The 16,637-nt window shown below is 42.5% G+C and overlaps 2 protein-coding genes across 4 annotated transcripts in view; both read right to left on the bottom strand.

The window, feature by feature from the left end:
* Positions 1–240: 240 nt before the first annotated feature.
* EIF1B (eukaryotic translation initiation factor 1B) lies at positions 241–7,402 on the bottom strand. The gene is made up of 4 exons (XM_077491547.1): positions 7,093–7,402; positions 5,275–5,438; positions 3,679–3,780; positions 241–580 (listed from the first exon to the last, which is right to left on the bottom strand). Exons 1-4 carry the CDS (start codon positions 7,121–7,123, stop codon positions 536–538), a joined length of 342 nt encoding a protein of 113 aa, XP_077347673.1. The 5' UTR covers positions 7,124–7,402; the 3' UTR covers positions 241–535.
* Positions 7,403–12,926: 5,524 nt separating this feature from the next.
* Positions 12,927–16,637, bottom strand: part of CMBL (carboxymethylenebutenolidase homolog) — a 34,099-nt gene continuing 30,388 nt past the window's right edge. For all 3 annotated transcript variants that reach the window (XM_077491545.1, XM_077491546.1, XM_077491544.1), the window contains exons 5-6: positions 16,061–16,152; positions 12,927–13,237 (exon numbers count right to left, since the gene is read on the bottom strand). In XM_077491545.1, the coding sequence (XP_077347671.1) occupies positions 13,055–13,237; positions 16,061–16,152 (275 nt within the window). In that variant the 3' untranslated portion in view covers positions 12,927–13,054. The remainder of the gene's footprint in view (positions 13,238–16,060; positions 16,153–16,637) is intronic.

Here is a 16,637-nt window from a genome sequence, read left to right as displayed (position 1 = left end):
ATACCTAAATTCTAGTTTATTGCCTACAATCAGCACACTAAACCCAAACATGGAAATAATTTTTTCTTTGCATCATATTGGAAATGATGTAGTCAACCCAGATGCCTGTATGTGGTGTTGGCATCCTGAATGCTTGGGAAACTATTGGGGGTGTACGTCAAGTTCAAGCCTAATCACACATGTTATCCACAGCAGCCTCTTGCTTTTAACCAAGTATATGTACAGAAAGACAAACATAGGCAGCAACATACATGTTTAATACAACAAAAACATCAAATAAAGTGGAAAAAAGTTGACTGATCTCTAAAACATTTCCATTGGAAATGTGCTAAAACTCCCTACTTAAATTTACCATCTTACAGCAATTTTCTTATGTGTTACTAGCATATTCATTACACACTTTTGGTACTCATGCAAACAAGGGCCTAGTTTTGAACGCTCAGAAAGGTTGAAAGTCCTTCTGCTGTAAAGAGTCATGTTTCAAAAAGTAGCCAGCCGAGCCTAAGCAATACAGGAGAGTTGGATCTTTCACATCTCAGAAACCATGGACTTTTAATTGTTCTTCCTTCACAATGCCAATCTGTAAAAGAGAAAAAAAAAAAAAAATTTATTAATGCTCCCAAACATTTTGCAGTTGCAGAACATGTGCCAAGCCACATTTTAAAGCACAATTCATTTACCCATGAGAGTTCAAGAGGAAAACATTAAGGGTCCTTTTACACGGGGTGGCTCAGTGATGATCCACCCCGTAGATATCTGCTTGCTCAGCGGGGATCGCCGGATCGATCTCCGCTGAGCAGGCAGAGGACAGGTCCATCTCTGCACACTGCACTGGGACGGACCTGTCACAGTGCCACTCTCCCTTATGGGAGATCAGGTGACGACAGACCGCAGTGTCCGTTGTCATCCAATGACGGATGGAAAATAGCCTATTCTTCTGTCACACTTTTCGGATCGGGTCGGATGTCAGCAGACATGACACCGCTGACATCCGACGCTCCATAGACCTCTATGGAGCATCCGTTCAGGTCTGCCTGAAAAACTGACAGGCGGACCTGAACGGATAGTCTGTGTGAAAGGGACCTTACTTTCGTTGCCTCTAAAAAAAAAAAAAAAAACTTAAGCCACAGACAGGACAGACAGGACAGACAGGACAGACAGGACAGACAGGACAGACAGGACAGACAGGACAGACAGGACAGACAGGACAGACAGGACAGACAGGACAGACAGGACAGACAGGACAGACAGGACAGACAGGACAGACAGGACAGACAGGACAGACAGGACAGACAGGACAGACAGGACAGACAGGACAGACAGGACAGACAGGACAGACAGGACAGACAGGACAGACAGGACAGACAGGACAGACAGGACAGACAGGACAGACAGGACAGACAGGACAGACAGGACAGACAGGACAGACAGGACAGACAGGACAGACAGGACAGACAGGACAGACAGGACAGACAGGACAGACAGGACAGACAGGACAGACAGGACAGACAGGACAGACAGGACAGACAGGACAGACAGGACAGACAGGACAGACAGGACAGACAGGACAGACAGGACAGACAGGACAGACAGGACAGACAGGACAGACAGGACAGACAGGACAGACAGGACAGACAGGACAGACAGGACAGACAGGACAGACAGGACAGACAGGACAGACAGGACAGACAGGACAGACAGGACAGACAGGACAGACAGGACAGACAGGACAGACAGGACAGACAGGACAGACAGGACTGCGCAAAAGTCACAGCATCTACAAAAGCAAGGTATAGATACACATACTGGAGTTTTTAAATATCAATGGCAGCAGTCAGCGACTTAAAAGCATTTTTTTTTTTTAACAAAAATAAATCATGTTCCTTTAAAAAAGGATTTTATACAGCACAGTGCTTGTGTCATTTGGCCCCCTGTAGTATCTGCCTTGCTATACACCACCCCCCCCCCCCCCCCCCATATCAGGGGTGCTGCTCTAATAACTCATCTTCATACCATGCCCTCTGATCTAATCCTGTGTGCACGATTATTATTTTTTTTTTAAGTCTAGTCTACTATACCCAATTTCACAGCTCTTAACCACATGATCAGCTGGTGCTCTAGAGTGATGTCAGCAGGGCAATCTCAACCCTGCCCACTGCATCTACTAGGGAGAGAAGAAAGCCAGCCAAGAGCCCTGAAATTAGGTATAGCAGGCTTTTTTTTTTTTTAAATCACTCACTGGATTAGAACACAGAGGGGATGGTATGAAGATGTGAAAGTGGCTTAACCACCACTTTAAAGCAGCACTGGGATACTGCAGTGGACAAATAGTGATCAGTGCTAAAAAATATGCACTGGCTTGGAAGGAGATATATGGTGTACACAAACTGAAGCTCAGCTAACCCCTTGCCTCGATGTCTGTACACCAGAGATATGCAATTAGACCTCCAGCTGTTACAGAACTACAAGTCCCATGAGGCATAGCAAGACTGACAGCCACAAGCATGATACCCAGAGGCATGATGGGACTTTTACTTTTGCAACAGCTGGAGGTCTGCTAATTGCATATCCCTGGTGTACACAGTGAACCATATTTTATTCGCTGCTTTGCAGGGAAACGAAATCCAGCACATTCTCACTGACCAGACAGAGCTCTGCATGGTTAACATCTGCAGAGCTCTGTCCAGTGCATCTCTTCACCGATCAGCAGATATCCATTAGCCGGCACCCGCTGATCAGCTTCTGCTGTGACAAAATCGCAAAAGCGCCACGCGTCACCTACCCAGAAGTGCAGAACCAGGTATATATGCGATACTGCACAGGACAGCCGCCCTATAGCAGTAAAGCCGCTGTAATGTGGTGGGCAAGGGGTCAATGGAAAACAAAATCCCACACAGGTTAAGCATGTCATAGCTCAACAAACTCTGCCCAGAAGCAGATATCAACCAGCTCTTGTGAAGGACCATTTTAGAAAGTGTCCCAATAACCATTTTTCAGCAATAATCAACAGGTACCCTATGCATTAAACTTACTAGGAGCTTCTGTTAAAGATCATTGTTCAGGTATATAGATCTGCTACCCCAAAAGAAAAGTAGTTCATGTCCAACTCCCCTCTACATTCTATGGAATAGCCTTACATACTCCAGCTGAAATATCTTAAAGAGGGATTCCACAAAAAAAAAAAAAAATTAAAAGAGCCAGCAGCTATAAATACTACAGCTGCTGACTTTTAATAAATGGACACTCACCTGTCCCGGGTTCCAGCGATGCCAGCAGCTGAGGCCGATCGATCGCTCGGCTCCTGGCTGCTGTCGCCACCATTCTAGGTGAGGGAATCAGGAAGTGAAGCAGCTTCACTTCCCGGTTCCCTACTGCGCATGCACGAGCCGCGCAATAGGAAATCTCCGCGCTGTCACTGGGACCCAGTCTTTGACAGGTATCTCCACCCCACCTCCCCCCTGAAAGGTGTCAATTGCGACACCGGAGGGGGGGGGGGGGGGGGGGGGGGAGGGATCCGATCAGCGGAGGTTCCACTTCAGGGTGGAATCCCGCTTTAAATCCTATTATCAAGAGTCTGCAATGCCGAGTTGAACATTGGCCTCAAAGCCAAGCAATAAACCACACTCCTGCAGGCAAAAAAAAAAAAAAATCAAAAAACCAAATATAAAAATTACATACTTCCATAAGAAATTGGCAGATGTTTTTCCTCTGATCTCCCTGAAGCTGAATGACTTCTCCGTATTCTGGGTGTTCAATCACAGTACCATTACAGGCAAATTTCTACAAAAGGGAAAAAAATAAAAATAAGATGTAAGCTAGTGTTGTAACTTTCTTTAATGCATGTATTCTTAATGCCAAGATACCTTCTATTGCTCTCAGCCTCCTCCAAAGTCTTATTGCTGTGATCTGACTTAGAGGCGGACTACATTCATTCTCCATGGTCTCATTGTATTTAGAACACAGCCACCATCTCTCACCCCTTAGTTAGGGACTATGGAATTTATACATGGAGCAGTGTACATCAATGCAACTAATGTGCACTGCTCGTTCCTGACAAATTTAAGCAAAGGGGGAAAAGGAGATGTTTGAGAGCCAACAGTGGATGTTACAAGGAAGCAGAAAACAAAGTAAAACAAACAAACAGTCTAATGAAAGTAGCATCAAGCAGGCATATGGATTTTTGGAGAAGTACCTTTTAGGTGTCACTTTAATAACTTCCAGCCTGTAGGACATCCTGACTTTCAGTGGTTGTACTGGGATGCCTGCAGCTACAGGCATCATCCCAGTATCCTTTTTCAGACAGCGATTCCATCATGCAACCGCTGCATTGCTTTTACAGGTAGGAGGGGACGCCCCCCACTCTCCTGTGCGATCAGGGAGCCCGGGATCCGATCTGGCTGTGTCGCCAGGTTACCATAGAGCTGGCCATGGTCCGGATTATCCCCGGCCATCTCTGATCCTGAGAGGCCAGAAGCGACATCACTTCCCTTTCTGGCAGATGTAAACACCGTCTTTCTGGAAAGCAAAACAAACCTTTTATCATCTCACACTTTCCAGGGTAGAGGAGAGATCTGGGGTCTTCTAGGCCCCAGAAGTCTCCATGAAGACCTGTCATGCCTCATTTCTACCACAATGGATAGTCATTTTTGTGATAGGCATAAAAGTGATTAAAAAAAAAAAAAATTTGAAGTACCCTGCTCAGAAGCAAAAATGCATATATAGTGTTTGCCCCCACACGTGAGGTATAATTGAAAACATAGCGAGAGCTATCATTTTAGCAATAGACCCAACTAAATCTGCCAACCTTTTCTGTTTTTTAAAGCCGCACCTAGGGGGATTTTTTTTAAAGCAAGTTTGGTGCAACACCACAAGCGTGCGCAAGTTTAAAGCACAACATGTGGAGGTATCCATTTACTTTGTGCAACATCCTACCAAAAATTGGGTTATACATGGTATATGCATTAAAAGCATTAATCTTTCCAGGTTCTCCATTTTCACCTACTAATGGCATAACATTATCTGTTCAAGTGGCTTTACCACATAGGCTGGACTGAACATATCCATCTTATTCTCAATACAAGGAGATTGAGAAATTAGTACTTTGCAGAGGACGTTTGCTTTCATTTTAAGCGCAAAGTGAAATGGGGCATTCCGTTCTCAGCAATTTTACTAAAAAGTAGTTTATCCCTTTTATTGATTTAACTAGTTAGACTTGTCTTTTTTCAAATCAGATTAAATGTATGACCCAAAACTTCACTGGATTTTACTAGTCACCTTCTTAAAGGCTTTTACGAGCTTCTTTTTGTCGTAATCATCTGCAATGCCCTGTACAGTTGTCAGAGTCTTCCTTCCGTTTCGTTGTTGAATTCTTATATGGATGTAATCTTCAGTCCCTGCCGGGAGTAAGTCGTCACCCTTAGTTGCATCAGCAAAGGGGTCTGCAAATGAAAGGGGAAATATTAAGCAGAACATTTTTGACTTCATTTCAAAACCAATGTCCAAGATGGTATATGTGTAGGTAACTCAATCTGTTGAGAATACTTCATAAGAAATCAAATCATATGCAAATTCTCATATCAAGCTGCTTTTGACTATGGAGCCCACTTGTCTGTAAGAGCGGTCAGATGTAAAACTTGACCACTTGTCTGTTTACACGCAACTGGCATCCAATGCACCAGACGGATGGGGAATAGATTCTCATCCATCTGTTTTTTAGTAGAGAGGATAAGATGTCAAAGTACACATGCCCATTGAAGAGACTGAATAGTCAGATTGGGTCCACCTGAAAACAATGACAGACGCTGATGGAAGCCACAACAAGACCGCTACTGCGCTTCCCTGAAAATAAGCCTGGGGCTTATATTAATTTTGGCAACAAAGGACACCAACCATGGGGCGCTGCGTTCCCCCACCATCCACAGGCATTAGTCCACTCACCACCAACCATGAGGCACTGGTCCCCCCCCCCATGGAGCAGTAGTTCTCCCCCCAATCTGCAGACATTAGTCTAACCACGGGGTATTTCTTCCCCCCCCCCCCCCCCCCCAATTGTAGTATTGGTCTATATTTATATCTAACCAGTCCGAGGTTGGATTCAAGAATAAGCGCTTGAATCATGTGAACTATCTAATCCAGGTAGCTCATGTATAATTATTATACAGGATGAGCTAATGACTCCCCTGGATTGAATATGCTGTATTGATCCTGCATCTGTATACATCTTTAATCAAAGCCAAGTAACCCTATTATATTATTTGCGTTGTGTTTTAATCCTTACATTTACTGACCACATATCTGAAAGGGTAAATATATGAATGAACTTCTGAACACAGAAATTAACCCCTTGTTACAACAGCCAACCATGGGCAGTAGTCTCCCCCCCCCCCCCCACAGACAGTCCACTCACAACCAAACATGGGGCACTGGTTTGCCCCACCACCTGCAGGCATTAGGCTACTCGCCACCAACCATGGAGCAGTAGTCACCCTCCCATCTGCAGACATTTGTCCACCAACCATGGGGCAGTCCACTCACAACCAACCATGGGGCACTGGTTTCCCTCAACCCCAACTGCAGGCATTAGGAGTATTAGGATACTCACCACCAACCATGGAGCAGTAGTCTCCCCCCCAATCAGCAGATATTAGTCCACCAAACATATGCATTAGGCCACTCACCACCAACCATGGGGCAGTAGCCCGAGGACCACACACAGCACTTTAGCATGATTTGGGCCCCTCATTCCTTCCATTAGGTCCGCATTTTTACAGTCCTCCAACAGTGCAGATGTTACACATTATGTGTGGCCCTTGGGGGATGGCAGGGGATACATTTGAGGGCCCCTATAGATCACACCTGGGCATCCCTAGAAGTGCCTGTAGGTGGTAACTGTTGGGTGCCCCCCGGGGATGGAGATAAGGGAGGTGAATGGCGGAGCTGCCCTCCTCACAGCACGCCGCCATCTTATAACAGCGGATAAGTGCGGGGACAAGGCGGCTTCCCGCCTCCAGGAACGGAGGAGTCCGCTCTCCCTCCGCGGGGACACCCAGCTCTCCTCCCCCCGGCTACAAATAACGGGCCCCGGGTGCTCACCGAAAGAGTTGAGGTTCTGAATAGAGGACATGCGATTTTATTACGAGCACGGAGTGCAGAGGAAATGTCTGGCGGCGGCCGCTGATGGAGCGGAGATAGAGAGCCGAGTCTGGCGGGCTCGACGGAGCTGCTGTCCCGGGACGTTAGAAGAGCACGAGGGAACTCAGCCGGGTCACCTGAGGCGGCTATGCCAAAGCAACGGGCCTGCTTCACCAACGTCTCACTAGGCCTGCCTCAGCCTGCTCACTTACAGAGTAGAATAAGATGGCCGAGTTGCGGCTTTTTAGCTTCTTGTTCAGCCGCCGGTCACGTGACCCCTCCGCGCACGACTCTCTGGGAGTTGTAGGCGGTGTCGCCCTCACGCGCCTGTAGCAGGAAAGGCGGGGAGGGGCGCTGGTTGGACTACACTTCCCGTCATGCACAGCGACCCCTGAGGGCTTGAAGAGGGCGTGGCGGACGTTACTGGGAGAGGAATTGTTGCTGTAGCGCAGTTTTGTTTTTGTTGCTGGGATTGTTTGGAGGGGGTGTAGTTGGGTGGTGTAGGCGCCATTTTATTCTGGTGGGTGGAAAAGAGACCTGCAACACAGTATGAATGCGGAATATGGTGTTTAATCACATTGCCTATAGCTACATTAATGTTAGGAATGGGAGGAGCTTTTTATATATATATATATATATATATATATATATATATATATATATATATATAAAAATAGAAAGGGCTGCTGGGTACAGTTAGGAAGGGATGTATGGTAAAGGTGAAGTTTTTTGGTATGCAGCACTGAACACATTGGTTCTCTATGACTGTCCATCCCATGTCCTTTATGTGTCCGTATCTCACCCAATCAGCCCAGTTGTAGTGCTGCAGGGGTTAACCGGAGCATCTGGGAGCCGCAAGGACTTGGCGTGTTCGCTCACCTCCACCATTCATACCCTTCATACTGTCATTGCCCACAATGCAACGTGTTCTGTGAATGGAGGACTAGACCCCGTCATTTAATAGGACAATCCTGCGAGCCACCAATTCCTAGATGCTAAAACGTAAATAAAATTGCCTAAAGCTGCTAGCGTTACACACATCATATATATTGTGCAAAGACAGTTATAAATATATATATATAAAAATATATACGCTGTGCTAAAAGGTATGTATAAGAAGTGCACAGTGAATAATTGATCTCAAAATTAATCACTAGGCGTTCACGCTATAGCTGAAAGACGGCTACAGCGCACACTCCAATTGCTGGGAGGACTTCCTCCTGTTTATTTTCCCTAACCATATGAGATCATCTCTCATTGCCGACTCTTCCCCCCTCACACAGAGACAGTGTTGTGAGGAGGGAGAGCGAATGGCTGCGGAGTAAGTGAAAGAAAAAAAAAGTGCCCTGAGTACCTGTCAGTGCCATCTGTCTCCAGTGCCACCTGTCAGTGCCATGTATAAGTGCCATCTGTCAGTGTAACGTGTCAGTGCCATCTGTCATAAGTGCCACGTATTAGTGCCACCTGTCATCAGTGCCACATATTAGTGTCATCAGTACTACCTGTCAGTGCCTAGTTCCACCTGTTATCAGTGTTACCTGTCATCAGTGTCATTAGTGCCATCTGTCATCAGTGTCACTTGTCATCAGTGCCACTTTTTAGTGCCATCTGTCGTCAGTGCCACGTATTAGTGCCATCTGTCATCAGTGCCACATATTAATGCCATCTGTCATCAGTGCCACGTATTAGTGCCATCTGTCATCAGTGTGACGTGCCATTAGTGCCACCTGTCATCAGTGTCACGTGTCATTGTCCTGGTGCTCCAGGGCCTTCAAAAGTGTAATAGGTAGTGAAGGAGTTAGATGTGTAATTTATGCTCCTAGAACACCTGATGGCACTCCCTGCATGTTGGGCCTCTCTAAGTGGCCAGGCTGTGAATAAGTCCCGCACATGTGGTATCATAATACTCAGGAGGAGTAGCAGAGTTTATTTTGCGGTGCCATTTGTGGTATACACATGTCATGTGAGAGAAATAACCTATTACAATGACAATTTTGTGGGGGAAAAAATATCTTCATTTTGCAAAGAATTGTGGGAAACAATGACAGCATCACCATGCATTTTACTAAATACCTTGGAATTTCTACTTTCAAAAAAGGGGTAATTTGGGGGGTATTTGTACTTTCCTGGCTTGTTCTGGTCACAAGAAATGAGATAGGCCACCAGTACATCAGGTGTGATCATTTTTTATGATTTGCACCACAACTTGTAGAGAGTCTACAAGTTGTGGTGCAAATCATAAAAAATGTCATAACTTTCACACAGACCAAATAATATCCACTCATTTGGGTTATTTTCACAAAAGATATGTAGCAGTATACATTGTGGCCAAAGTTTATGAAGAAAAATTAATAATTAGTTTATGAAGAAAAATTAATAATTAATAATGATAAATAAATTTTATCACAGAAACTAAGAAAATTTTGTTTTTTTTTCAAAATTTTCTGTCTTTTTTCCTTTATAGCGCAAAAAATAAAAAACCCAGAGGTGATCAAATACCACCAAAAAAAACTAGATTTGTATGAAAAAAAGGCCAAAAAAATAATTTGGGTACAGTATTACATGACTGAGTAATTGTCATTTAAAGTGTGAGAGCACTAAAAGCTGAAAATTGGTCTGGTCACGAGAGGGGATTAAGTGCCCAGTTGTCAAGTGGTTAAATAAATATTAAATCAGTGAATAATGAATGTTAATACACATTTATCATACTATGAATAATATAATTAAAGTGTCTAGTGCATAACTGTGTATTACAAACCACAAAACAAAAAAATATAAAAAAAACAGCAATATGTCAAAGTGCTTCTGTGCTTTCATACAGTGTCCACATAAATCAATGATGACCGTGCTGAAACACAATGCTGTAGGTGATAAGATCATATAACAAAGTGCTCATGTCCATATAAGCAGCGACCAATTGCGTCACCAATCCAACTCTTTGACAGGAGCGTCTTCTGATGAGAAGGGTTGAAGAAAATTGCCATACAAGTTCACTGTAGTTAGCTAAAGAAGTAGAAAGCCAAACTGGGGCTATTGTTACCCGTGACTGAAAAAGGGCGTACACTGCAGAGGAATGGCATGCATGGGTGTCGTCCACAAAGGAAGCCTCTCCTAAAGCCCTAGCACAATAAAGCCTGCCTAGATCTTGCCAGGGACCATGCTGAAAAAGAAAAAGACTACTGGGACTCTGTACTCTTCAGTGATAAGACTAAGATAAACTTTTTTGGAACTGATGGCTTCAAAACTATATGGCGTCGCAAAAGGTGAGGAGTATAAAGGAAAATGCATCGTGCCCATGCTGAAACATGGTGGTGACAGTGTCCTTCTGTGGGGGCTGCATGAGTGCTGCTGGTGTAGGAGAGCTGCATTTCATTGATGGTATCATGAATTCATAGATGTACTACTCTATATTGAAAGAGGAGATCTCCGTGCCCTTGGTCATTGTGCACTTTTCCAACATGACAATGACCCAAAACCCACATCTAAGGCCACTGTTTTATTTCTGAAGAAGAACCAGGTGAAAGTGACCAGTGGCCAAGTACTGTATGTCTCCTGATCTGAACCCAATCAGGGAACACCTATGGGGAATTCTGAAGAAACATAGTAAGCATCATTCTTCATCCAGCATCCAGGCTCTAAAAGAGGTAATTCTTGAAGAATGGAAAAAGATAGATGTTGCAACATATTGCCAACATGTTCATTCCATACCTAGAAGACTTGGTACTGTCCTTACAAATCATGGAGGTCATACAAAATAATAGATGGAGGAGTTTTTGCATCAACTAATTTGAGTAAAACTGAAGATTTAGTAATCTAAGTTATGTTAATAACCTTACTTTCATGTAATGAGCTAAACAAATGTTCTATAAAACTCAGTTTTTTCAAAATTTTGGAAATTATTCTTGTGTTCATTGAGATATTGATTAAAATCTTTTCAAAAGCAGTGTACTAATTTATGCTGAGCACTGTATGCGAACAGCCTTCAATGAAAATAATTCTATTTTCCATGAAATGTGAAATCTATGCTTTTCAGATTGCATCTGATCCACATGTGAACCAGGGCTTAAAAAAAATATCCTTGCAGTGGGCCCCCTTCCTAAAATATAAAAAGACTAGGATAACCTGAGAGCCTCCCATAGATTTGCAACGGGTGCATTAATGCCTAACTTTCACTTTGTCAGCTGAATAACTTTAACAGCATTGCTGCTTATATTTGCAATTTTTAATAAAGTCTAGAATGATCTTTTCTCCCTATCGCAAAGCACTGGGTGAGTATGGAATATTTATATTCTCTGTGATATTGTTCGAATGCAGGACTCCTGTCATTGCTCAATTATGTATTTGTGAAGTTTTATATGCATCTGACAATGTCTCTCTTCAATATATTGGTTGTATAATGTAGAATGTGGCCTGTCTGCGACGCTTTTTTCCTGGGCCATACACACATCCTTTATACAAAGAATTGTCTATTTCAGTTTTGTGGATATTCTATCCAAAATGGTCCTAGTATGTGTATGTATAAATGTGAGTTAGGGATCTTAGATTGTTAGGGCTGAGGAAGGAGCGTAGCTCTGCAAACGCATTGCCTATTCGTCCATCCACTCCAGCTCCCGGAAGTGATGTCATTCCCCTGGTTGTCGGCGTGCATTCCATCGACCGGAAGTGTCATCAGTGTATGTTCCAGCTTGCTCTATTGAATACCACCGTCCTCCATTTCACAGAATGATTCCACTCCATGGATATTTGGCAGTTTCTTGTTTAAACGCCTATTGCTAGTGCACTATTGTGAGTAACAAATTTTTTATTATCAAAGTTTTTATTAAAGCACTCTTTTGATACTGCACTTAGAGTGGTGCCTCTGTTTCCATTTCCAGTGTTCCTAGAAAATTATTTTGCTGCTTCTTAGTCTTCAAACGGGGCTGCCTTCTACAGTTGCTGTTTCTTTAACTACATGATATGGACTTTCATAAGCTATGACTTGTTTTCTTGTCATTATTCCTCATTATTCCTCTTGTGACTGTTTATATGCTATTTTAATTTGCCCTTTCCCCCCTCCCCCTCCTCTTTCCACCTTGTTTATGAGCAATCTGATGGTGAAATATACAGTGTAAATCCTTGTACACACAGTCAGACATTCCGACGGATTTTGTCCGACACTGGTGTTGCATACACATGGTCGGACAAAGTTGTCGGAAAATCCGATTGTTTGGAACGTGATGATGTTCGCTCGTTGCGACGGGACTACTAGTAGCCAATAGCTTTGGTCTTGTAATTTGATCTGAGCATGGGTGGCATTTTGTCCGATCGGAATTCTCTACGAATGATCAGACAAAGTCAAATCGGATCATGTTGTCGGAAAATTTTATATCCAGCTCTCAAACTTTGTTGGTTGGACATTCTGATGGAAAAAGTCAGATGGAGCCCACACACAGTCGGATTATCCGACAACACGGTCCGATCGGACATTTTTTCCGTTGGAATGTCCAACCGTGTGTACAAGGGCTAAGAGTTAGCGCTCACCTTTCCCACCTGTATTAATATCACACGGATATTTTTTGGTTTTAAATTACTGCCTTCTGGTTTATATGTTAAAACAACTTTTTATTTAGATTTATGACTTATTGACTAGATGCATTTCCTTCTTATGTAATTATTAGAAGTGTATTATTCTTTGCTTAGCTTTAGCCACTGCTGCATCAAAACATGAGACCAATGTTTTATCCAGAGAACTTAAATGAGCCAGATCCACGAAAACCATAGAATTGAACATGAATGCTTTGAAAGAACATCTATCGTATTTTTAATATTGTTTATTTATGAGAAAAAAATACTCTTGAAAAATACACTTGAACATCATCGTATTTCTATGTTGACTGACTGATTCTATATAAGCATATCTAGTGTCTTAAAACAGTAATGATAATTAGTTAAAATATTTTTTCAGCCAGTCCAGCATGTCTTTCCTTGCTTCTAAAATGTAAGGTTTATCTTCAGGACTAATGTCTTCTTTCTTCCTGTGTGCAAATCCATGATTCTGTTTTGGATATACCTTTACTTTATAGTCAACTTTTGAATGCTCTTTTAGCTTTTGATCCAATGATTCCACCTAGAAAAATACATACACAATTTAGGATAAAAATGCTTTGGATCGCTGTATTTAACCACATTATTTAGAATAATAATTGTTTAGATTGGTGAATTTAACCTTTCTCTCAGACACCTTTAGCTGTATACTTAATACCCTAAAAATATATTTAATAGTATATAGCTATATAAAAACCTAAAAAAGATCTTTTCAAAGATGGGCATTCGTGTTGATATTGCATTCTGCTTTTATGGAACCAAGAGTTTCCCAGAAAGGTCGGTATTGTGCTTATAATACCCACCCTCTTAGATTGTAAATTTACATAAACCCTTGGAACCCTCTTGTATTAAATTGTACTGTAACTGTCTGCCTTAATTTTGTCACGTGCTACTTAAACTGTTGGTGCTAAAATAAATCCTGCATAATAATAATACAAAACTGCATGGAACAAGGAAGCATGCAGAACTGATTCTATTACAAAAGGGTTTTACTGTAATGTGGATGTACAATATAGTGTAAAAATTTGTCAAAGTTGTGTGAAATTTTAGTATATCACTATTCCATTTGTTCATCCAAACTTTCAATGCTGAACTGAAAGGAAAAGAGAACAGACATATATGTACATGTTTCACATCAAATTGCCGTTTGTGCGGTATACTTGTACTATGGTGTTTATGTGAAAATTTTCTTTGCAGTAGTTGCTAGTCTGTAGGTGGGCTGCAGCGTTGTGCGGTGGTAATAATCCACATAGTCAGGTAAGTAGAAAACTTGTATTAAAGTGCAGCAACAGTTCACAACAATTTGGTGGAACATCTACCCAGCTGAGCACACAGGTTCAGGCCGAACCAAGAGCATCTGTTGGGAGGGGACAGAATGTGGCCTGGCCGTCTCATGCCCAATCAGAAAGGTATCCAGAAGCGATGCGACCCTTCACCTTCCCTCTTAGTCAGGAACCTTTCCCTGCTGATAGTCCTGTCCCTAACAGATTGAGAAACTTTCCTTACACCATCCATTCGCAAAATGTGCACCAAACCCAGGGGCCAGGGTCTTAAATAGGCTCTGCCACACCTAAGATGGCCACCAGAGTCACATGGGCAGCCAGCATCCAATCAGATTTCTGCCCCAGTGATTCAGGAAACCATAGAGGAACCCTGTTCTTCATGAAATCCTCTCCCTCTGCATTGCTGCTACAGTTGAGCGTCACCTGAAGTGTACACAGCAGATTGCACCTGCACCTGCCTCCAAGATTTTTTCAAGTAGTGGGAAACCATACTGAAATTCCAATTTTTTTATGCTACATGTCATCATACAAGCAAACATTTTGCGGGTTCTTCAAATAATAAGCCAGCCGGAACAGACAACTGCTGCACAATAAACCACTACAGTTTAGTGTGCGACAACTGTCCAGGGCAGTGTGAACGAACCCTTAGTGTGGGCTACTTCAGGCCAATGGGTAAGTATTTCAGGGTCATTCATTGATACTTTAGTATGGAACAGCAAGGAGTGGCAGAAGGCTAAAACAAACTTTTGCATTAGATTTATTTTTATTTTACATTAAAAGTCACTCGGGTTTCTTTGCTACACAGCAGCCTAAAATTCATGAGGCGTATAATTAAAAGGTCTGATTTGCAAATCTCCTAACAGAATCTGATACTACTTCATCACTTTAGTCATTTTTTGCTTAGCTCATATCCCCTGTTCCTGCTTCCTGCTTATCACCTTTATGCAGCCATCAACGTCTAGTGTGTACTTTGCTTTGTTCCAGTTTTCTTATGCTGTTGTCTTCCTATTACTAATTTCCTGAGTACCCAGTCTTGCATTTGTTATTTATTGCCAGTGCCTTAGTGTTTTTTGTCAGTTGTTACAACTGGCAGTTGCCTTTTGTGGGCTCTCCTATCTCCTTGCACCTTTTTACCTTAAATATTTATTTGTTTGGTTTCTCATTTTCATTCTCAGTTTGCACCATATCCCCTATGTACTCATCTTTCATCAGCTAGGGAATCTCATAAAGCCATGCTATGGGAGTTGTTTGGCTGCATTAAATCTTTATCACCATATGGCCCCTTTCACAGGGGTCATCCAATCAGGTCCACCTGTCAGTTTTTCAGGCAGACCTGATCGGATGGTCTATGCATCCCTATGGGCAGGTGAGTGTAAACAGACATGTGTCTGTTTACACCTGCTTACCTCCAGGTCCGATCCAGACAGGGATAAGGCAGGGATATCGCTAACATTTAGGCAGATCAGATCGGAGGGTAGTCAGGTGTAAATGGACAGTCAGATTACTCCCAGCTTCCCACAGAACAGAGCGGGCTCTGTCTGTGTGGACATGGATATGTCACCTGCCCGCTCTGCTCTAATCAGCTTAGGATCTGTGAGCAGATCCCCTGCTGATCAGAATAGATTCTGCCCCATGTGAAAGAGGTCTTGGAGGCTCTGATAAAGACTTTCAGGGCTAGCACCTTGCTGAGGGGTGTCTGCCATCTGCTGACGACATTATCACTGTTGGTTCCCACTGATCCCTTAACAACTGGTCCACACTTTAGCTTTCATGTACCCATCCTTACTCTCCTGAGCCTCAGCCTTTATACCAAACTAGCCAGTATTAGCAGTTCTCTGCTGATTTTGCCTACCATGGCCTTTAGTTAACATATAACCAAATCTAAGCCAACATCAAATGGACCCTGAGTTGCTAAAAAAATTTAATATTTACATTGTCTTATGACTCATTCTTGACTGGGCTTCTCTCTTTCTAACAATTTTTATATTTTATTGCAACAAATCCAACAGCAGTAAATAGTGTTCTGTCAAAACATCGTTTATATTTAACACAACAACACTTGCCTGTTGAAGTGGTATAAGGGGATCACATTCTCCAAAGATGAATAAAGTTGGACATTTCAAATCATACTTATCTCCTTCTTCGCGGACTAGGCCTGAAAAAAAAAAAGAAAAAAGGCTCAGATTGTACACAAATACATAGTCTTGGGAAAACATGGGAGACAGTTAATGTTCATTACATTTGTTACCATGCATGGCAGCATAGTAATGCGTGATTTTAATATATTTACACATCTGTTATTTTTGCAGCAATGGCAGTAGCAATGTTCACTTTCTCATGGGGACATCTCTTTAACTTGCTATAGTAAATTAAGCAAGTGTTTGTACAAGGCCAGTTGTGTTGTTCTTTTGTGTATATCTGCTTTAAACAATGTTACATTTTCAGATGTTCCTATTATTTACAAAATCTTTTATCAAAAGTTATTCCTAACCTGTATTTGCAGCTGTGCCAATAAGGCTCAACAATAGTTTTCCATAGGTTAACTATATCCTACTGTGTGGCCATCTAGAGTTTGTATGACCAAGTGGAAGAGCTATACAATTCTAAAGGGCTTAAAAATTACCATCCATGTATCCCAAA

The sequence above is a fragment of the Lithobates pipiens genome, unplaced genomic scaffold (genome assembly GCF_037356315.1).
Source record: "Lithobates pipiens isolate NorthernLeopardFrog02 unplaced genomic scaffold, aLitPip1_a1.2 Scaffold_19, whole genome shotgun sequence".
Taxonomy (NCBI): domain Eukaryota; kingdom Metazoa; phylum Chordata; class Amphibia; order Anura; family Ranidae; genus Lithobates; species Lithobates pipiens.
Note: the sequence above shows the minus strand (reverse complement) of the source record. Positions and strands in the feature narration are given on the sequence as shown.